The sequence below is a fragment of the Apiospora hydei genome (assembly GCF_038363865.1).
Source record: "Apiospora hydei strain CBS 114990 chromosome Unknown utg000006l_segment0_segment0, whole genome shotgun sequence".
Classification (NCBI taxonomy): Eukaryota; Fungi; Ascomycota; class Sordariomycetes; order Amphisphaeriales; family Apiosporaceae; genus Apiospora; species Apiospora hydei.
Window position 1 is genome coordinate 4,479,850 of NW_027117365.1, and position 22,637 is coordinate 4,502,486.

The 22,637-nt window shown below is 53.2% G+C and overlaps 3 protein-coding genes across 3 annotated transcripts; 2 read left to right on the forward strand and 1 right to left on the reverse strand.

Moving 5' to 3' along the window:
- Positions 1-10,816: 10,816 nt before the first annotated feature.
- PG997_008644 (uncharacterized protein) lies at positions 10,817-13,280 on the forward strand (the record flags this gene model as incomplete). Its single annotated transcript, XM_066812959.1, has 4 exons — positions 10,817-10,861; positions 10,914-11,148; positions 11,259-12,718; positions 12,780-13,280. The coding sequence occupies 4 exons, from the start codon at positions 10,817-10,819 to the stop codon at positions 13,278-13,280; spliced, it is 2,241 nt and encodes a 746-aa protein (XP_066668301.1).
- Positions 13,281-16,190: 2,910 nt separating this feature from the next.
- Positions 16,191-16,897, forward strand: PG997_008645 (uncharacterized protein; the record flags this gene model as incomplete). The annotated part of the gene is made up of 3 exons (XM_066812960.1): positions 16,191-16,488; positions 16,542-16,628; positions 16,815-16,897. The coding sequence occupies 3 exons, from the start codon at positions 16,191-16,193 to the stop codon at positions 16,895-16,897; spliced, it is 468 nt and encodes a 155-aa protein (XP_066668302.1).
- A 2,262-nt stretch (positions 16,898-19,159) lies between these two features.
- PG997_008646 (uncharacterized protein) lies at positions 19,160-21,828 on the reverse strand (the record flags this gene model as incomplete). The annotated part of the gene is made up of 4 exons (XM_066812961.1): positions 19,160-19,258; positions 19,344-19,511; positions 19,543-21,084; positions 21,166-21,828. 4 exons carry the CDS (start codon positions 21,826-21,828, stop codon positions 19,160-19,162), a joined length of 2,472 nt encoding a protein of 823 aa, XP_066668303.1.
- Between the last annotated feature and the right edge of the window lie 809 nt (positions 21,829-22,637).

The window sequence follows — 22,637 nt, forward strand, 5'->3', positions numbered from 1 at the left end:
AGACATCCCATGTTCCAGATTCGATCTTAATGGGGAGACAATTGAAGAGCGAGCTAGAGAACTAGAATGCAATATGCCATTTGCAGTCATTCACACTGTCCAAATTTCCCAAAGTCAGCCCATCTTGGAATGTCAGCGCACGCCACTTACACAGATAGATGGAGGGAGGCAAATCGATGACCGAAGCATTGAACGGCAAATGCCGCCGACTGTAATGGGAAAAGGAATATAACGTCAGCTAGTTTCTGTGGGGGAGAAGGAGGGAAAAAGGAACAAAATCTGTTTGTATGTACGTATCTGGCCAATGTTGGATGACGAAGATACATCGACTTTTGGACCCCACTGACCATGCTGCGTTGCGTTGCGTCCTGGACGGGTAGCCGCATACGTTGGACATCGGGTGCGATGGCGGCCGTTGGCTCTCTGTCCAGAAGCCCATCCCATCCCCCCCATCCTGCCCTCGCCCCCCTGTCCGGAAGCCCTGCTCAGAAGCCCTGCTCAGAGGCCCTGTCCTACTCTACTCCTCTCCTTCCCTGTCCTTGACCTTGACCCTGGGCCCTGGGCCCTGGGGACCTCTCGTCTCTCCCTCACCCTGGTAACCTACTTTAATTTCCCATAGATTCGGTAACAGCTGAACGGCCAATCGCAGTCGCGTCGCAGCAAGGAATTTGCCCGGATTCCTGTAACATGGCCTTCCCACGGAACCTGCATCTTGCGTCCGTAATCCGCCCCCCTGTTATGCACACACGTCACAGCAGCAGCCCTCTCTTTTTGTTTTGTTCTCTCGATATATCTTGACAACCACCATGTCATACCCCGTACCCAACATCTGAGCCACTTTCGCCTATGCTGCGGCTACATTCGACCGTACGCTGCATGCTCGGTGCTGCATCGGTCGGCGGCCTACATTGATCTTATGTGACTTCCGGCGATTATGCCCTGATTCGTGGGAATGTATAGTCGAGCGAATTAGAGTTACAGTTCCAGGCCCTGGTTCGAGTATAGGGAAAGCTTTCTGTGTGATAATGATTACGTGTATGCACTAGCCTTACCACAATCACCTCAATTTCACATCGGGCTTCTCTGGGACCTGATATCGTGAAATGGAATTCGTCACAAACTGTCTACTTACTAGGCCCCCCTAGTCAAAAGGCAAGTAACAAATTTCCACGCATGGACAAACGGAGATAGCATGGCCTGCAATGGGAAAAATCCGGACCCGGGTAACCTTTTGAAACAAGCCATCGTTGATGGCCCGTTCCACTGGGTCGTACAGGCGCACATTTGATGAAAAAAAGTACCTACCTTTTCCCCTCTCTTTCGTCTCTTTTACAGTACCGTACCCCTCACTCACTTTTCTCGCCCGTCGTCCGAAAGCCGGGTAGGCAAGTTGTGACAGAGGGGCGGGCCTGTAAGCTTGTCTGATGGTTGCACTACATGTCATGCATGTTCTGCTACGGACGTAGAAAAAAAAGGGCTTTGTGTGGACGCTGAGATTGGGCAACACGCGCATTGCTGCAGGATCGAGGAACCTACCGAGATGATGTACCCAAGCACGGATACCTGCTCGATTGGGAACCCCCTCCGTGGTACAAAGTGCTTGCGATGTCCATATCTGGAATATCAACGACGGAAGGATCACGTCCTAGCATCAGCAGAGCAAGGTTAGCGTGCTCTACACTCTACAGACTGGTAACATATCAAGCAATTACATTCGCAGGTAACAAAAGATAGATGTCGATGGTCAGAAAAAAGGAGCGGTACGCTAATGCGGCTATATCTGACCACAGTATACTGTCCAGACAGGGTTATCGGTGATTCTGGCCGAACCGGTCTATACCGCTACTTGGTTGCATATTCGGTACCGACCTCGAGGCCTCGGCGGCGGATAACGGCATTCCAGATCCAGATCGTGTATGTAGGCCGTCAAACAAAGATTCTCCAAGCATGGGTGCGCATGCGCCGCACCGACGCATATGAAATATACTAGCCAATGAATAAATATACTGCCCAACAAAAATTGTCATAATGTTCGAATAACATATGCTACCCAAATGATCATGCAAGCGATGTTGAAGAGGTTGGGTTAAGGTGCACTGAAATAAAACTACTTGCGGTCTGTCTGAAAAGCTGACTGTTTCAAACCCGATGGGTGTGTCTAAGGCTTCTTCTTACTATAGTTCGCAGCCAGTAGGAAAGAAGCCTGACTAAGCCCCCAGGGGTTAGGAGGCCCCCCGAGGACGAGCAGGCAACTCACTCGCTTACCATAAGCAGTGTACAGTTCATATAGTGCCCCCAGGAAGGACAGACTTGGCGAGCCGCTGAATCATGCATTGTCAACCCATGTCGCTCGTTGCATATGCCTTCTATTCCCACGGCGCGAAGGTGAAGAAAATAACGCCCGAAAAGTGGTTGGGTTGGCTTATGCACAACAGCAGAAACCAGCATACATGCTATGACGCAAACCCATAATTACAAGGCTGCTTCTGCGTGTGCTGCTGGCTTTGCTGGGTGCTGCTGCAAAGTAAAGGAAGGAAAAGGCACGGGACGACGCGTCTGCAGGTGAGATATCTCACCCTGTCCTTCGGTCATGCTTCTAGGTGCAGATGGGCCAAGCCCTACGAAAACAAAACCAAGATTCTGGGTTCACCCTCGTGGGTGGCGTACATATGGGCGGTCACTATACGAGCAGCAAGGATAGAGAAATAGGGAGAGAAAAACAGATGCTCGGCACCTGTCCATGGTTTAGATGTCGTGGCCAGTCACACAGCGTGAGATCCAAGGAGGCTGTCTGCCGGCGGCGACCCAAGTGCCAGGATAGATGGGTCTCAAGGGAGACCGCGAGATCTCAAGGATTTAATATCCACGTGCATGATCTCGAAAGCAAGTACGCGATGTCTTTCGTTTCTGGTTACCCCTCTGGGCCGAGGTACCTTCGCTCGCCTAAATAGATTAAGGGGAAAAAGGCGAGGGAGACAGATAAATGGAAGATATAGAAAAGAGAGAAACAAAAAGGAGGGAACCCGATCGTAGGTTACCCATTCTCAGCATCCTACTGCTCGCCATGATCACACCGCATCGCATCAGGGGAAGCGGAACGGCCATTCACGCATCCGATCCCCATGGGCTTTGCATATTAACGCTGCAACGTGGCTCGGGGCGGCGCAAATGCGTGCCTTGGAAGGCTATTCTTTCCCACACCTCCAGAGGTGCAATGTCCGGGATTTGGAAGAGGAGAATCATCAGCGTGTTCGGAGTGTAGAGTGATTAGCCCGGGATCTCCTTGCAAAGAAAAGATGCAATCAAATAGCAGCTCCTACCTCCATCAATCACGTATATGGGACCATTTTTGCGTTAGACCTGGCGCCCAACGGCTGCTTGCAGCTGTTTATTTTTTGCCTCCACTTCTTGCTTTGCTTTACGGACACGGGAAAAGATAAGAACAGCACGCACACATATACACACACATCGGGGGCCCTTGCCGGCGTTCCTATGCCTCCCGCATTGCCTTCTCTTGCATGCTTCGTATAACAATAATGGCAGACTACTGAGGGTAGGCCTACCGAGGTCCTGAACAGAAATAACAATGACCTGGGTGCCAGCCAATCAAGCGGACACACTCTCGGCCTGATCCGAAGCCTCAGATGTTTTATGTGGCTGCTACTGGGTTGTTGCTTTTGGGGGAGGAAAGGGTGAACGAGGACCAGTCAACACCTCCCATAATGAAGTCAGCTAATGCATTCATAAGAAATAAATCTTGTTGCGCGTAACGCCATTGTTCAATCAGCAGACGAGGTTTTGGGTTTTTTTTTTCATCTTCTTCGATCTTTGCAGCTTTCCAAATTCGCACTTCTTGCTAGTGAACGTTGCGAACGTTGAGACTACGTTTCATTCGTCGTGCCCTCCGCCCAACGGCCTCGTTGCGCGCAGGCCAGGCGCGGGATGGAAACCATTCGCTGCGTGAGTACCTATACATAGAGTAGCGTAGGGGTAGCCCGTACCGCACGCGCATAAATGCATATGTTCGAACGGGCGGGAGAGCTGCAGAGCCTAGTCCCGGTAGCTGCAGCAGTAGCAGTAGCCGTAGGAGAGGCCGAGGGACGGAGGTTTTCTTTCGATGGCAAACCCCCGTTCCCCAGCCTACGCAAATGGGTCGATCCAACACGGACGAAGGCCGACGCCGACTGTTGTATGGTGCGCGCAACTTTTGCAGGGTGCGGCAAAGGGGGCGCGCGCGCGAGGAGGAGGGGGATTAGCAAGGGCCGTTGCAGCCTTGGCGGGCGCATGCTACGACGGGACTATAGGTGAGCCGCGTTATAACAAGCAACGATGCTGCTGCTGCCGTCGCCGCTTATTCTGCAGCTTGATACTGACCGCTTTTGAAGAAAAAAAGAGGAGTCGGCGAGGTTGGAAAGAGGAAAAACTAGGTTTGTGGCATACATGAAGAATGGCGAACTACTGCTGCTCATGCGTTGGTGTGCCCATTGACCCCTTAGTGACAAGCGGATGACGATAGCGAACGGCGGCGGTGATGGTGTTTACTGGGCAGAAGAAGAAACAACAACACCCCAATGGCTTCATTGCACCAGCAGCGAAAGTGCAATTTGACTTTGGATCCAGTCAAAGCGCTATCGCCGACCAGCCTCACCAACCCCAGGCCTCTTACTAGATCCTCACCCACATAGGGTCTTCGCAAATCCGGCCCATCCTCGAATGAGAAGGGTCAGCGAGCCGTTGCGGATCTGCGCTTTGACACTCCCACCTCCTCACTTCTTCTCAGTCCAACAAGTGCCAGATCAGCCAAATGGCGGGGCCGAACGACCGGTGGGAAAAGAAGCGTTGGTGTGTGTTGTGCTGTTCGCCCGCCGCGGCAAGTAATGCACTGGCGGCTCTGGGATCGAATCCCTGACCTGGACGGCATACGGAGCGGAGGCTGGACCAGCCCCAGCAATCCATCCACAGATCTATCTGTCAATGTATTGATGGACGGGATGCCATGTACTTCCCGCTACTTACATGCACAACAAGTACTTCCTTGCCCGATCATCATCTAGCGCGAAGACGTGTACACGTATTCATACCTACATGCTGATGTACGGATGTCAATTCCATGGTCACACAGTCAGGCAATCGATAATGAGCTTATTCTTAGCTGGGAGGGAGAGTGCGCGACGGTACCGACAACCCATTCATTGGATACCAACATACCTACATCATTGATCGATACATCTTGCCTGGCGCAGTGCATGGCCGCCCCCATCGGATTGGCTGCGGTCGCTAATGCGAAGATCCTCTGTGCAGTCGAAACAGCATATCCCCCTAAGCCTTACACCTCCGTATACAGATTCAGATAGCGTACCCCACTTGCTCGATCGTGGCCATCATCAATTGCTACGCGCGCGAGCGGATAGATCTTCAGCAATTCAAAGAGTACATAATTTGGTCGCCCCGGTTTCTCTCGGTTGGATTGACGTGATCTACGGCCGTACGGGCCGGTCTTTGGGATTCGTGCGACGACACGCGACGGCGGGAGAGGGAGAGGAAGAGAGAGAGAGAGGTAATGGAGAGCTGGACGTGTGCGAGGGTCGCTTTTTGAGACGTTAGGGGGTGAGTGAGGTTGTATACCGTCCCCGTCTGGAGTGCAGCAACTGCATTTCAGATGAAATGGTGTCGACCTGGTAGTCAGTATTAGGCGACCTTCGCTTTTTTTTATTGATAGTGCACTGCCCTCCAATGCTGGACATGCAGAGAGAAGGACTCGGTCGCTTGCTGCTGTCGTCAAAGCCAATACAGCATACTACCTAAGCGCCTAGCAGACGGGAAGGTACAGGATCGAGTGTGTAAACATAGAGAAGAATGAGAGATTTGCCTGTCCTGTCTCATCCGCAAACACGTCCTAAGCTATCTACTCTCAAGGGCCGGTTTCGATCATCGCATAGCAGTGTAAGCTGATGAGGGGGATGAAGTCGAAATTAGAACAATAGCCTCTACGGGGTCGAAAGTCAATGGCGTCGTAAGTTTTCTGCTAGTTGTTTGACGCCGGTCGCTATCCCGCAACCTAACCTTCGATTGAGTTGCGAGTTGCCGATGCTAGAGAAGATGGGACGGATGACGGATTCCCACGACGGCGGCCGCTATTTTGGACGTTTAGTGGGCTTCTTCCAGCAGGGTTGACCCCTAGAGAATAGGCGAGCTTGCGAGGCCCGATCGCGCAAATTGGCTGCTAATGAGCCCCTAAGCTGGGATGACCCCTCCGCATTTTTGGGGGTCGGATCGAATCTCAGATCTGACTTGACACCCTTGCCTGTCAACGACAATGAACCCTGCAGTTGCCAATGGGATTGAACTAAAAAGTACTCGTCCTCTCGCTCTCGCTCTATCCCGGCATGCTGTTGGTCGCGGACAAACCTGACTGCTTACCTTGGTATCATATAGTTGTCGTTCAATATATATATGGGAGTCCGGGATGTCACTTCGCTAAGCATCTGGTTCGTTAGGTGGCGACGAACCCACCCCCAAGCGAGGAACTCAAAGCACACAGTAGCGGGCCATGCCCCGAAAAACAAACCATCAATCAATTGAAAGCAGGCCAAAATATCCACATCGTGACCCCTAACCTCCAGAAAACTGCACACACAGTCGGCAAGAACCTGGTGGGGTGGCGTATCTTATTTAGCCCCCCGTCCTACCTCAGCACATCATCGTATGCAAAGAGCTGTGGACTCGAAGAGGTCGCCGTGCCAGATCAGATGCGCATCTATTTCCAGATGGCCCGCACGGCACTGAGGGTTCCAATCCAAGTAGGTGTAGAGTGGGCGCCATTCTTGTACCCTGGCCATCGTTCCTTCCTCCAGTCACCTTGTGTACGTCTGAAGTGAACTTTGATGAGATGCACTTGCCTTATTTATTGCCGTAACCCAGTTCCTTCCGTCTTTAGGGGAAGAGTCTTTAGGGGGGAAGATTGGACATTGCTACTGAAGTAGACAGCATCTGCGTGCTGATCTTCCGAATCTTCCGAATCTTCCAATTTCTTATCTCTTCATTCCACTCGATCTTCGTTGATCAAGACGCGGTTTGGCCCCACGTCCGTTGACGATTTCGACCTGGATATATTTCCCGACCCGAATCCTTTACACGACCTCACCGAGCCGTACGTACATGCCTGACGCAACCTGGAAACATACCTAAGCTATCATTGCCCGCTCACGCATACACGGTGACGGAGTGATTACTCGTACTTGGAGGTTTCCATCAAATTGCTTGCTTGTTGTTACGAGCGTTGCGCTACTGGGTACAAGGAGGACTCCCCTCGAGAAAAACCCACCCTTACGACACGACGACGAACGAAGACTAGGCCAGCCCAAGGTGTGCATATGCCGCCAAACTTGATCAACTGATGCGCTCCAGCAGCCACTGGGGAGAAAACAAAGAATCGCTGCTAGGTGGTCGGCTTCAATTCCACCACCAAACGCTCTGGAGCAGAGCTAATCGATCCATGCCAATTTGTTAGTTTGGAATCCATCCCCCTTCTTTTTTTTTCTCGTCTCCTTCCTCTCTCCAGTTGATCTGCCTTGCTTTGCGGCGCCCCGCTATGATTCGGCGTTCCTACATGCGCCACCCTTTCTTCTTTTTTCCCCTTCGATTCGAGCGCTGCCCTTTTGGCGATAGTCTTCATCACTCACATACCAGGCGCGAATAAGAGGCGTCGAGGCCACTGTCCCTTGGCCAGCCCCGAGTGGGAAGAAGTCATCGCGCTTGGACGGGGAAACAAGATTGCATTACGTTGTTACACCCCCTTACAACTCATGCTCAATCACCAGAGTCTCTTCCATTTCACAGCCTGGGGTTTCACCGTGGCGGCTTCATCCGCGGTTGACTTTACACACCATGGCTGGAACTGTGGCAGATACGCACAGACAGACATACAGGCAGACAAATATGATGTCCTTCTCGAGATGAGATGAAGAAGCAAGCAGGACGCATACAGAATCTGGTCCAGCTCCAAGGAGATGCAGTGTACACACACACCCTATGCATACTTACAGACGCACGCACGCAACGCACTACGTTACTCCTTGTTCCCCCAAATAGGTACTCGGGCGTATTTAGGGTACAACCGGCCTGCACGGGTACGATGGGGATACATGGGTACCCAAGTCCCATCCCATCGTCCCATCGTCCCATCCTGTCGACCCTAGTCCTGCCCCACGCTACAAGGGTGCTGCGTAGTGGGCTGCAAGCTGCATCGCAGATCCTCCAATAGCTGCCCCAGCTAGCCTCTGTCCACCCTGGCCAATGACATACGCAAATTCTATCCTTATTCACAAGATGCACACCCACCCACGCTGCAAGATCACACACCAAAAGGCAACCCAGTGCCTTCTACACTGTCACCTGCTGATTCCGCTTTGCGAGCTTACAATTAAAGCTATCTTCCGATACGCGCCTGCTGATTGCCAGTGCCGGGATACCGCCCGTCATACCCTGCCACTTTTGATGGCATGACAGACTGACTTAATCTGGGTTAGGTATAAACACATTCGCTCCGTCCACCAGCCTACATACAGCGTGAGATCGCCCAGACCCCTGCCAGGGAAGTACCGGTAGTAGCGGCACTAGCTTGCAGCACGCGATATAGTGTCGTTTAGCCTTCTCTCAGTACATGCTCTCAACAGCCCGGTACGTCGTCCAGCCCTCTTACTATAGTCACCCCTAGGGGCTCCCTGACCAAGGATCCGCTCAGCGGCACTTACACAAGAACATTCTTAGCAACACGCCCCCGGTACAAATTCTCATGCCCTAAAAGTGTAAGTCCCATCTATCATTGATTCTGGTCTTGTTACATGGCCTTGGCACTTCGGCCGTTCGAAGAATTTCTGTATCCTGTGTACATTCTCCCCCATCAGACAGACCGCATCATCCCAAGTTATACATATCCACCTATCAAAGAGTCTTTGGATGAACCACCAGTGGCTGGTTTCCTTGCTCCAAGCACGCGCGCATTCAACCAAATGTTGGGAACTTCATAATACCCAGCCATTACCCCCATAACACCAAAACCCCTGTATCTGGCATCCAAGTCCTCCAAGACACCGGAAATCGCGTTTCAACGGCTGCCGGCTCACAGTGCATCATCCCTGCCTGCGTCTGCTTTTCCCCACCATAGGCGCCACTTGAGCGATCTCTCTCACTACCGCAATATTGGAATCACGCTGTTCCCGAGCCTCGACCTCACATACGCATAGTTCCCCAGCCAAAAGAAGGGGTGTCTCGCCCATAGAAGCCAGCCAGCAAGTAACAAGCAGCCGCATATTGCCTGTGACCTACTCCTGGGGCCCCTTTGCGGAGAAAGAAGCGCGCCCACGCCAGCTGCCAAAAAGGAAAGACACTGTACACGACGGTATCCAGCAAACCTGGTAGTGAAAAGGTACATGGTAAAAGTAGATGTCTGTGTAATGCATGGATGAAGTCTCTCTCTCTTCGCGACCTACCACAGGATCATTCCCATTTGAAGACAGGACTGTCTATTACTTCAGTCGGATCAACACCGCATTTGAAGACTATGTTTCTGTCCCCCTTTTGTCTCTTCTTTTTCCTCTAACCCTCTCACTCTTCGATATTCCACTTTCCTCCAAGTTGATAGGGGAAACGTCTCAGGTTTTCCTTGACATCTTGAGTCGCAAGCGTTTGCTGACACTCTACCGATCTCCGCATAGTCTGGTTCCCGTTTACCAACATCTTTCCGGAAATTGTCAGTGCTCTCTTTCTCCCTACGCTGGATGAGGCTTGGCCAGTTGGTGGTTCAGTAATTTACGACACGAACCACGCATGCCACGCGAACCATCCGGCTGCCCGCGTTTGCTGATTGCAGCTCCTTCTTTGCTGACCCTACTCATGCGAACAGGTTCGGGCTGCCTGCATCACCAACGAACACCCAGTCTCCACCACCATTCGCAAGCCAATTGACCAAGTTTTGGCCTATGATTCTTGTATCGGGCACCAGAAGACAGTCCCCTTTGTTGATCTACAGCCACTAGGTGAGTTGTCCACTTCTTGCGTTATGGCACCGCTTCGAGCAGGGCATAGATTACAATGTTTCTATGGCCCAGCAGATTCTGACACAGCTGCCTCAAAGAAAAAGCACGGTCCAGACTGACAGGGTCTTGTATAGGCGTATCCGTGAGAGGTCTAATGAGCGGGGAATAAGAGTTTTGAAGACTTCAGCTTCCCGAGACTCGACTCAGGCCTAGCTGCAAACACTTTGCTGAGCCAATTACCGCTGCCAAGGGTGGTAGAAACCCATGCGACTCTGGGCTGTGAGATTTATATCAAAGAAACGCCAAAGTTGAAGCCATTCCTATTAATCGCCTGGCTGAGAACGTATAGCATTGTTGGAGTTGCCTGGATCTTTTTCGTCAAGCTGTTGGAAAACCCACGACGCAGTTCAACAGCCTCCCTATCATCCCACATCCCCACCAGCCCTTGGAAAATACGCCATCTATCCAGATTGGGGTCTCATTGTTTCACTTCCAGCCCTCCCGCAGAAGCAATTTTGAGATTACCGACTTACTCGGCCAGAAAATCACACGGCAATTCGAGACAACCGAACACTAATAAAGTTTAGCACAAAACCTCCCAGGTGCCCTGAGAGACGTCCTTCAAGACCTCGCTCCCTCAGGAATCTTTGCCATTTCCTCTGCAACATTGTTCCCGAAACAGGTCTCTCTTCATCTCTTCTCATCCCATCCTCCCTTGGATCAGACCCCTTCTACACTCACTTTGACATATCGTCCATCAACCAAGAAAGTCAGCTTGAATGTCTGCTGTCAAGTTTGCCTACCAGCCCTATAAGCTTTTCGAGGTGAGTCAACGACATCGGGAATGTGTTGCACACACAATGCCCTTTGCCCCAGAACAACTTGTGCTATCGAGAAAACAACAAGAGATCTGACGAGAACAACAGCCTCAATTCCACCCCGGAAAGGCCAATAATAGTCGATTCTGACGTCGAGTCTCCCGAGACGGTGACTCTGAGGTACGAGGAGGAGGCGGCTAGAGCCAACGGAGGGGGCCTTCGTGGGGACTCCCCGCCTGGTCTCCTGTCCATGTCTACCGCATATTCCAAATCGCAACCGCCCCAGATGCATGGTATGTTTGCACCCTCCCCATTCTGCTTGCAAACGCTTCATCGGCTCCCTGATTGCGGTGTTGTGGCACGAAAAGACACGAGAACTAAATGCACGATGTGGGGGTGATAGAATTCGAATCGACAAGGTCATACCAGAATCCCCAGTATCAATACCCGGTGCAACCATTTTCGGCTCACCAGTCCCAAAATGCGGCGGCGGCTCAACTCAACCAGATGGCTTTCGCGGCCAACGGGTCAAGCCAGTATATGCCAGCTGCACCCGTGGTTCCCAGTCTCTTGTCCTACGAGCCGAATTCGGGCGTTCCAGGGGCAGGTGTAACCATCCGGATCTCGGCCGCGTACGACTTGTTGGCTATAGCCAACCGGTTCTATCTCGAGTTTGGTGATTGCAAGTGCCCAGCTCACGCAGCGAAGGACATGCATGATACCAGCGGCTATAGCTTCGTGGTCAGCGCAAGTGCACCGCAGTTCGAAGACACGAGATGCGACCAGGCGAGCGTGCCTTTGGTTATGTCGATTGAAGGACCAGATGGGAATTTGATGGGGAATCTCCTGATAGAGGTTGGCACGTTTACTTATCACGAAATTGATATTGGGTCTGCTGAGAGCCCACAGGGTCTCCCACAGGGGGATGTCACGCGGAGAGTAGCAACACAGTCACCAGACCAACGCGAGAACACCCCAAAACAACAAACCGCCGAACACATTACTGACAGCGCTACAAATACATACGGATATCCTCCTGCCGACCAGCAAGCCGCAGCGTCGTCGTACGATCCGACCTATGCAAGCAACAACACCACCAACAACAACATGATTGGCACTTACCATCGCACTTCTTACGCGGATGGATTCCGACACATCCCGCCGCCCATCAAAGCGTCTTCATCATGGTCGTACGGTTCATCGCTCTCCTCGGTGCGAAGTCCTGGAATCTTGCATCCTATTCCTCACACAACAATCACCCGCCCGAGCCTTTCATCACTACCGGCCCCAACCTCCAACGCCCCGCAGCTTGTTCGCACCAGCACATTGCAGACTTCGGGATCTCCAGGGTCCAGCCAGTTCAACCCATATGCTTTGTACTCTACCAAGGCCGTTTTGAAGATTGCAGGAGATCTCGATTCGATGGCAACTGGTTGGAATAAGGAAGAGTGGGAGAACCGGAGAAGAATCGTCATGTTCAAGAAGTCACAAACCGGGTCAACACTGACGGCCACCTTCAAGCCCGTGGGAGTGAATGAGCGCCCGACAAACAGCATTTGCATCAGCTGCATCTACTACGCGGAGAAGAATGAGTGTTTTGTCACCAGCGTCGATACTATCTACTTGCTCGAGCAGCTCGTTGCTGCGCCCGCCAGGTTCACGGTCGAGGAGAAGAACAGGATCCGCCGCAACCTGGAGGGTTTCCGCCCACAGACGGTCAGCAAGGCCAAGGCCGAGAGCGAAGAGTTCTTCAAGATTATCATGGCATTCCCGAATCCCAAGCCCCGCAACATCGAGAAGGACGTGAAGGTATTCCCCTGGAAGATCCTTGCCCAGGCTCTCAAGAAGATCATCTCCAAATACGTGAGTCATAATGACCTGCAGGTTACACAGCGTCCTCTCCAATTTGCTAACTTTTATGCAGTCGGCATCGCCCTCATCAACCTTGCCTCCAGGACCGGGATCGGCTCTTCTGACCCCTGTCAGCAGCACAAGTCCTGGGCTCTACCCGCCGCCGCACACGCCCAGAGGCACGGATGCAGGAGCCTACTCCCGCTCAGGTCATCATATCTACGGCTCAGCGTTGGAAGAGTATGAGCAATCGCGAACACAAGGTGCGCTGGGAGCCGCGACAAGCTGGGCCCCGTATCCGACGCGAGCGCCCGAGTCTCCGCCACTGAAGTCCTTGTCCCACTCAGCGGCGGCAGGTGGCATGCGCATGCCAAGCTTGTCCTCATACGGCAGTGCTGACACAAGGCATTCTGTAACAGCAGCGCCGAGCTACGACATGGCGCCCCAGCCGCAGACGAGATGGGACCCGGCCGTCACAAACGGTTACCTGGACACGACCTCATACGGCAACCATCACCACCAGGGTCAGCTATATGGGACAACTGGGTACGCAGACGGAGGCCAGCGGGCTTGATAGAAGGCCATGCACACAGGGTCCACCATACGCATTCTGAAACCTGTTGAAGAAAGTTGCAAGGGCATGGCAATGACAGGTTTAGAGGGGGGGTCATGCTTCCTCGAAAAGGTGACTGGCTGCCTGGAAGGAAGCGGAAGGTGTGTGTGTCAATATCGCGGGTGACTGATCAGTTGCCGGTGGGTCGAGCGCAACGGCGCGTCCAGCCCGTCGCCACACCCACACCCTGCCTGCCTGCCCGCCTGCCTGCCCACTCCTCAGCACACTTCTATGGGGAAGGCAAGGGGTCTGGGTTCAGGCTATACCGCATACGGGACGAAGGTGTGCCTGGGTCTTGTGGCGTTTGCTTTTCGATGCGGTCACCTCTTTCGTGCATTTACCCTCTCCTTTGGATGTCCTCGTTCTGCCTTCTGCCCTACTACCAGTCCGTGGAGGGGTGGCAGCTATTCCAGATGGAGGTCAGGTGTCGCAGGGTTGAGCCAATCAGATCTCTCCACCTTACTCCATCTTGCTCTATCAGATGGGGCTCTTCTTACCTCCAGGCCACGGGCGCTCTCTCGTCTCCCCTCCCCCCACCCCACCTATCAGCAAATCACCACCATCTTGGACCTTGGAGAGGCGGGCGCCCGGCATGTTTCTTGTTTCCTCGAACCCTTCTTCTCTTGTCTCTCGTCGCTTCATACACCTCTTTTTGCCGCGTTCTTCGTGGTCATCGTCATGATCATCGTTTACCCACCTTCCTCATAGACCGACGCACAGGCAGAGAGCCTGTTGTCACTACGGCGCATGCGGGGTCGGACGTCAGTCGACTGGGCCCTGCGGTGTTTTTTCTTTACTTTTCCATTACCCTTTTGGTCAACTTACAGGGCTGGGTGGAATCCTGACAACGATCTGCCATGCAACCCGAATGATTGGCCGTCAGGGCTCTTGTCTGGATGCTTGCAGCTCGTTTCAACAACTTGGCATATGCACAATCTGGTCGTCAACATCGGAAGCGCGCCGCAGCCTGCATACATGTGTGCTGCAGCAAGGGTTAGCTACCAATCCTTTGGTCGTCTCTGGGGCCAGCTGTCTCTCGGATCTGGTGCTTCCATTGTGCCGTCTGCGCTGGCGGCGACTGCGTCTGGTTTCGAATAATAGTTCCCGGTGCTAAGGAACAGATCCACAAACGAATTTGAAACGAAACTCGGCTCACCACGACAATTGGGCGAAGCTTCAGATGCTCGCGACCGCGCTCAGAACGAAACGAGCCTATGGAATGGCCAGCGCTGACCGAAATGAAGCTCAATCATGAGGTGCCTACCCCAAAGATAACGGACGGAATCAGGTGTTCGTATTCGCGGAACTCGGTGCACACCAAGCCGTCAACCCTTACGCCCGTACGCACCCACACCCACGCGAGCGCTCGCATGCCTACACCCACCACTCCTCCCAACCATGCGCGATGGCGAAGGAGTCATACTTCTCAATCCGTCGTCGCCTTCGCGTCGCCACCTGCTCACACGGGGGAAATGGTGTCATCTGCGCATACCGCCATCCAGCCAACACGGAAAGGGGTCGCATGCATCTCACGGGACTTTTCTTACTCCTACACAGGTCTCCATCCCTTGCATCATTCTGCATGCATTTCTTTTGCGTCCTCGTTTCGGTTATGGTACACTCGGGATAGACTTGGGCCACGGCAATGGGGTTACCGCCTTGTCGGATGGTCGGCGGGGCGACACATTTGGGGATTGCTTTTCCTCGTTTGTTTACATCGTTTGTTTATTCCTTCTCATTCTTATTTCAACCTCACTCTCATTTCTCTCGCCTCCCCTCTCCTGGTCATCGAAGTTCTTTTTGCGCGTTTTGGTTTTTCTGGGCAACACTTGTGGGGAATCTAATGTACTGTATTTGCTGGACAATTTACCGCGTGTTTGGGTCTTTTCGTTACTTTTGCTTGGTTGGACGCTCTCCGTCGGCTGGGGTACCTGCATGGGAGATGGAGAGCTCTGGAAGGCAAGCAAGCTGGATGCACACAGTGGAAACGCGATAGACGCGGTCGTAGTTAGCATTATACCCTCTACCCTGCCGAGCTGCTCTACTACAACGTCTTGGGACTTGAGAAAAAAGTTTATTTTTGGTTGCATCAATCGGATTTAGAATACTAGACGGGGGCAGACAGGAAGGAGGCAATACCATGCACCATGGGTGGAGTTGGCAGGTGTCAGTTATCAGTTTTGGGTTTGGGCGTCTTCTACTCCGTTATAGGGAACGGGTATGTACTATGGACTATGTAACTGTCGACTTAATAATAATCCAATCACAATCATCACTTATCAAATCACTGAGTTGTCAAGCCTCTCGATACAGCGTCCGTCGTGTCTACCTTCCCTATATGGGCATTCGCCCATCAGAACAAGAGCCATGAACAGTGACGAAGATCTTCATATCCTCACTGATAGGTGGACAGACTTTGGTCCCCTTTTATGGCCTCTCTCGATAGAGCAGAAGGGGAGAGAGCAAAGCAGGGTCGGATTGAGGGAAAAACGAGGGAACGGGCGGAGGCCTATATAGCTGGGAGCGATATAGCCCCCTTGTGTCATCAGGTCTCAGCCTGGTTCCGCTCGTTACTGCGGCCACTCAGACCACCCTGCCTTGGGCCAGATTAGTCTTTGCGAAACCACCGAGTTATCGAGGGCCTGAACGCAACCGTAACGCGCCACGATCGGATTCATTTGCACACAGACGGGCCGACGCGCTCTCGACTTTCGAGGTTACAGACATCCTATTTTACTTGACATGTATGTGACTTTACTGGATAAGTAGCTGTCTTTGATCTGACAATGCAACGCCCGTCCAGTAATCCATCGCCCATCCCATGTGTCTCATTCGACGAGGGCCGGGTTTTGTTGAGGTTTGGCAGTGACCATGTTGCCAATGTTGGGAGAAAAGGAGGGATTCGGTAACGAATCCGAAACCCGCCTCCATGAGACGGATGACTTGAACCTTCTGGCCTCGCGTCGTACTCTGCGTCAGAGGGAGCCACAACACAGCAGAGCGATATCATCAGGTGTACGAAAGCTGATGATGCCGCCGCCTCCTCGCTGTCAATCACGGGACGACGCGTTCATCCCGTGGTCTGAGAGCTTGCGCGGCGGCTGGGAGGAGGCGACTTACTTACCAGCCTTTCGACGAAACGAAGACTGGCTCGATGCAGAGAGAGACAGTGAGTGATCCCCACCTATACAGCTCATCTTGGATTGCAGTGTCCCGTTATAGATCTCAGTACGACGCTGGAAGCTGCAGGTCTGGTCGATCAACGTGTCAAAAAAGGGGGCCCAGACCAAGGATCAAGTTACATGCCGGGTAAGTAATAGACACGGGACGGCTCGAAGAGGGGCCAGCAGACTGACTGACGACGTCGCACCCACCCGAGAGTTCCCTATGGATTCCCCAGGTGATGAGGGCAAAGGAAGGCAAAGTCTATTTCCTTGCTTCTTGTTAGATGAAGTGAGTCAGCTGAGGCTGACTGACACTCTGTCACTCGCATAGGGGTACGTAAAGACAGCACGGGATGGACGAGAACCGTGCTGGCTCCGGTGGTGTGGCTGGTTCAGATGACCGCCGCTGTCTGAATCCCTTCATCATTAACCTTTCCGTGCCAGCCGTGCCCTGTTTTTCCTGACCTCCTCTTCACCTCACCTCACCCTCCCCTCTCTTCTCGCCCCTCGTGGAACTGGTCATCCGTGAGCCAGAAACCGGGTTGGGATCCCCGGCGGCGGGGACCTTCAGCTGTCATGGCTGCTGATGTCTAACCTTTCTGGCGTGCATCGTCGATCCCCGAATCTGTGTATTACCGCAGACGCAACCGAGATTTGCTTTTCATGCGACTGTTCTGTGTGCCCCGATCCGTACGCCCCTACTCATCCTACTTGCTGCCGGCCGGCCCCCCTCTGATCAGATCATGCTTGCAGCTCGCAGGCTGGTGGGCCATGGCAGGCTTGGACGGCACTGGTCGGGGATGAAGCCGAGCAGACCGGGATCGCGATCTCCTTTCCCACCATTGCTTAGGCGACCTGCAACATATTCTTTTGAGTTTCTGGCTTTTCTTGAACAAGGTTGGCATGTCTTTCTATCTCTCTCATTCTACTCCTCCTCTCCTCCATTCTGCATAAGGACTTGACACTGTGAATGGATACATACACGCCTGCATTCCGATTGAGGAAAAGTACCTGGATTCTTACCCAAAGCGGCAGTGGATACGACGACGGGTTCATCCGCATGCCTTTCTCAACGATTCTTCAAGACATCATCTATTCGCATCAATCAACAAGTGAAAGACCGGCAACGTGGAGATCAGCTGACACCTGCTTTAGCACTGCTGCCCTGCCACGAGGTGCTCCCCCCTTTTCTTGCCAACCCCCTCCCCCTTAGGGATTCATGCAGACGGCGACCCGGTGACTAGACGCGAACTCCTTCCTGACCTTTCCCTTTCCTTCGTGATCCCCGAACCAAACTAGCCAATCAGTGCATGACATTGCCTCATCTCGCCAGCCGCCCACTGAACAGTGAGTCCCTTGTGGCGTTATCATTACTCACTCCCTCCCTCGCTCACTCGAGACTTACATGCGCACCTACCCGCGGTAAACGACTCTTCCCCTCACCCGCCTCTTCTCTAATACTGGCATAATCTCTCACTCATCTGCTGCATGTCTTATTGGACGAAGGCGGTTTTCGACCAGCGCACCAAAGGCAAATCAGATCGCAGAATATGGCACCGCCCGACCTCGGCCTTTACGCGTTTGTGAGTGAGACGACAGCACAGCCGCTTCTTCCTTTTTCCCTTGCCCTTCCCCTTCCCTTGCCCCTAAACCGCACTTCACCTCACCTCGGATCCTCTTCCGCGATTTCCCGCGAAGGGCACCCGGATTCACATCATCATGACAATCTCGGTAATGACGGCGTGTGCTTAGCAAACCATGAGATGAAAAAGCAACGCATGCGGCCGTCTGCAGGTACATACAGAGAGAGAAGTGGAAAGGAACATGTAGTTTTGTCTTCTCGAAGTACCTCGTCCGGCTATCAGGGAATCGGTACATCTGTATACTTGTCGGGTGAAAGGAAGAGGTGAAGGCATCTACTGGGAAACGTTGAGGTGTTACCGGGTTACACGGGGTAGTTGTACAAAGAAGAGAGGATAGAAGCATGCACGTGTGGATAGCGACACTTCATCATGACGAACACCCAAGTGTGGACTGATAACAGTAGTTCGATAGCATGAGCTCACGTTGATGCTTCGTGGCGAAAATTGGGGGGTGGGATGTCGACGAGCTCAGCCTGGTGGGAAGCTGCTATTGTAGCGATGGTCCTGTCTTGAGATCAAAGACTATTGATGGATCTCTATCTTGTCTACGAGGTGTGTTATTCGGGTGAAGCAAGACTTGGTCGTAGCTGGCACTATCCCATATCTGTTCAGTGTAGTAGTCACTCAGATAGTAAGATGTATTTTGAAGGAGTTGGACAGTTATGGTTTCACTTCACCAGACATGAAGTAATCTGTTGACTCAATTATCGTAACCGTTCACCGCGCTTGATCCTTCGTAGCATCGGCCTTGACACAAAAGAACTCATCCGTGTTGCGGCAAGAGATATGTTACTCAAAGCGATATTATTTTCCTGTATGTCCTATGCCAGTCGTTCAAAGAGAGTAATCATCGCACCCTGGTATCATATATCTAATTCCATTGACCCCTTTTGCCCACCCTGTAAAATATGTTCCATATCTAGAAAGTGACGAAAATGGTTTTCGTACAGCGCCATCATGATCCATCTCACCGAAAAACAGAAGGCAAGGTGGAAATATCCCACATCATTATCATAAGCAGTGACAGTATGGCCTAAGAGGTCGCATTGAAACCGTAGTTAAATAGACCAAAATCCGGATCTCCAGGTGAAGGAAATCCAGCGTCGATACTGGTGAAGTCGAACAGCGCGTTCTGCGGAGGAAGCCAAGGTTAGATCGATGCCCATACCTCTGTTTGTGGAGCAGAGGTGAGTTTTGGTAAACAGGTCTGAACTTACCGACATATCCAAATCCCAATCGATCTCCATTCCCTCCACATTGAACTCCCCAGGCAAGTTCCGTCCCACCTCCTGCGCGCCGCCGCCCCCCTGGCCGCCCTCCTCCGCCACGAACCCCGCCATCTCCCTCAGCACGCCAAACACCTCGCGCCCGGCCGCGGCGGCGGCCTTCGATGCACGGCCCGTAGAGGTCGCGGACCTCGGCGCCCGCGGCGAGGCCCTCGACGTACGTGACCATGGCGCGGCACATGATGTAGCCCTTGGTGTTGGTCTCGCCCGCGCGGATGCGGCGCATGGCCCAGACCGAGGTGTCGCGGACCGCGGCCAGGAGGTCCGGGCGCGGCGTCAGCAGGCCCAGCCCGTCGTTCTCGAGGGCCTGGTACTGCAGCTCGACGGGGATCAGCATGCTGGCCTTGGTGGTGGCGTTGCGGAAGAAGCCGCACGAGTTGGTGGCCAGGCGGTTGAGGTCGTCGTGATGGTGGTGATGCGCTGTGATGGAGGACGGGGTCCCAGTCGCGGTCCCGGGGACACCGGCACCATGGGGCGACGGGCGATGCGAGACGATGCTGGTGTTGCCCACGGAGTAGCCGTAGGATGATGACTCGGACACGGCTGAGAATAGCTTCAAAGACATCTCGATGACCATCTTCCTCGAGAAGGCATAGGCTGGCTCCCAGAGCGCCCAGCGTAGGTAGGGGAGGTGGTGGGATTGGAAGTAGTGATGGAAGATGAAGTTGACGAGCTGCTTCTGGAATGCGGAAGGTTGACGACCCCCACCACTGTCGAACCGCCTCAAAGATAATGAGGCTGCCTTGTATGCGGTCTGGAGCTGGGCGCTCAGCTTGAGCGTATCATCGTACTTCCCCATGGAGTTGATGTCATTGAGATGCCTCACGATGGCCAGGCGTAACGGGAAGCTCTTACGCAGGACCAGGGTGACGGTGGTGTCGGTGAATCTGTTGGTATTTGCAGGAGCAGACGTGAGCTGATGGTTGCGGTCAACGCCACTTGTATCGAGTTCGGCGTCGTCGCAATCGCTCGGTGGACCCGTGTCAAACTCGTCCAAAGAGATCATGGGCGGGCCGCCGGCGTTCATGCTGGACTGCAACGCCAGCTCGAGGGTCGTGTTCCATAGTCGCCGCCGTATCTCGGCGTCCGCCCGACTCATATTGGGCAAGCGCTTGGGGTCGCGATGGAGGCCCATGGCGATGGCCGACCGGATCACGGAGCTGATGGAGATCCAGGTCAGGTCGCCGCTAACGCCGGCCACCTCGCGGGCGAAATGCAGCAGCAGCATGTTCTGAAGGCCGGTGATGGTCAGTTTGGATTTCAGTGGTGGCGTCATAAGCCAGCATTGGGCTTCATAGACCCAAGCGATTGCGGCTTTGCGCATGGAATGGGCATCGTCGTAGACACCCGCGCCGGCGGCCATGACCAGCTGCATCTGGATCACGAACGCTTGGCTCACGGAGTCGGGTGACGTCCAATACTTCTCGTACTCGGCCTTAAAGGAGGGGACGTGCAAGACGCGGTAGACTGTTTCGAATGTTCGCAGGTACCCGTCGACGAGCTGGTCCGCAATCTCCTGGGGTGGGATCTTGAGACCGAACTTGAATGTCAGTTCAGGCATCCGTTGGGCTTTGATGGTCCTCGCCAGCAGCTTGTTCTGGTGCAGCAGCATGACGATCTCGGACTTGACTTCCATCGCTTGATTGTCAAATATATCCATCACGGGTTTCAGCTAAATGTGTACGTATGGTCAGTCTTCTGACGGGTCAAATGAGATGATCCTGAGCGGATGTGTTGACAGGCCGTTGCTCACGAAGGTGACAATGTTCATCCAGTGACTCTGTCCGAAGTATCTGGTCTTGGACATGACGCTTTTGTTCATGGTGTGGATGTCGTCGGTCAGGTAGGTTGGGTATGTCGTGACCGACGCCTCGGCGGCGTCGGGTATCTTGGGAGCATTGAATTGGGCATTTGCCTGAGGGCTGATGCGCGCAGCTTCCAATTGTCGCTCGAGCTCCTTAACTCGCTGCAGAAGAGAGTCGACATCGTGCGCAGCAGCAACTTGCGACACTGCGCAATTGGATGTAGACACTTCATCTGCCGCCGCCGCTTCGATACTGTGGCTCGACGACGCGACGTGGTCATCAAAGCTAGCGGTGGAGGTGTCGACAATCGAAGGGGCCTGAGAGCTGGCTGCCGGGGAGATGGGGAATCTGGACTCGACGCCCACATCTGCTCCCAGAAGCGGACCCGGACCCGTCGGCCCTGCTGCTGCTGCTGCTGCTGCGACGGCCGAGTTTCTCGAATTGGCTTTGGTCGGGCCCGGCTCGTAGACGCATGTCTTGTGCTTGGATCGGACGCACGCACCGCAGGGCATGTTCCGGTCGCATCGGACCTTGGACCGCCTGCAGGCGACGCAGGCCAGCGCTGGCCGACGCCGCCGCTTGTCGGGCTTCTTGAACTCGGAGCCGTCCATCATCATCATCATCTCACCATGCCGAATGGCAATCGAGTAGGATAAGTAAGACAGTATAGAAAAAGAGGATGATGCTTCATTTTTCTTGCGAATTACGTGTTCTGGGCTTGGCTTTCGACAGAGAATCTGACATTTGCAGGCAGACAAGTGTCAGACGCCGAAAAAAGATCGGCCGAACTTTGACGCAATTCCCCGAGTTTTTAGAAAAGTCGGGGAATTCATTTAGTGCTTAAGTCCGAGCTGTGCCACCTGTAAGGACCCAAAGACCCCTAAGCGGCCCCTACACGGCCCCCATTTTAGCCCCTGTAGCCCGCCCCCACGCGACATGACAACCAGCAGCATCAGTTTGCCCCGACTCACGTAAGCATCCTGCGTCACGAGAGGCAATCTTTTTTTATGATACAAGGTTCCCCCAGCTATGAAAACTCCTGTTCTTTATATCCCGTTGAATAACTTTCAATTTGCATCTGGTTGATATCCTGTTTGTCCCAGTTCGTTGGTTCCCAAATACTTGACGTACCGAAGCCTACAAGGATCAGGGGCTCAGGGCAAGTCGGCACCATTCTTTCGGGCGCCGTTCCGTTAGCAACTGGCCTTTCGGGAAAATAATACCAACATCCTTTCACATCTATAGCATTAGTACATTTTCGAGGAAAATAAAAAGGGGACTATATAGCTTCATTTGGGCGACTGTGTAATCTATACGCGAAGTACTATAAGTAGGTAACCAGTGAGGAAGTAGTGACTGTACAGACGGAAGGAAGGAGAACAGAGGCCTGGCGTCGACGAGCGGCAGTCAAGTCCTTGAT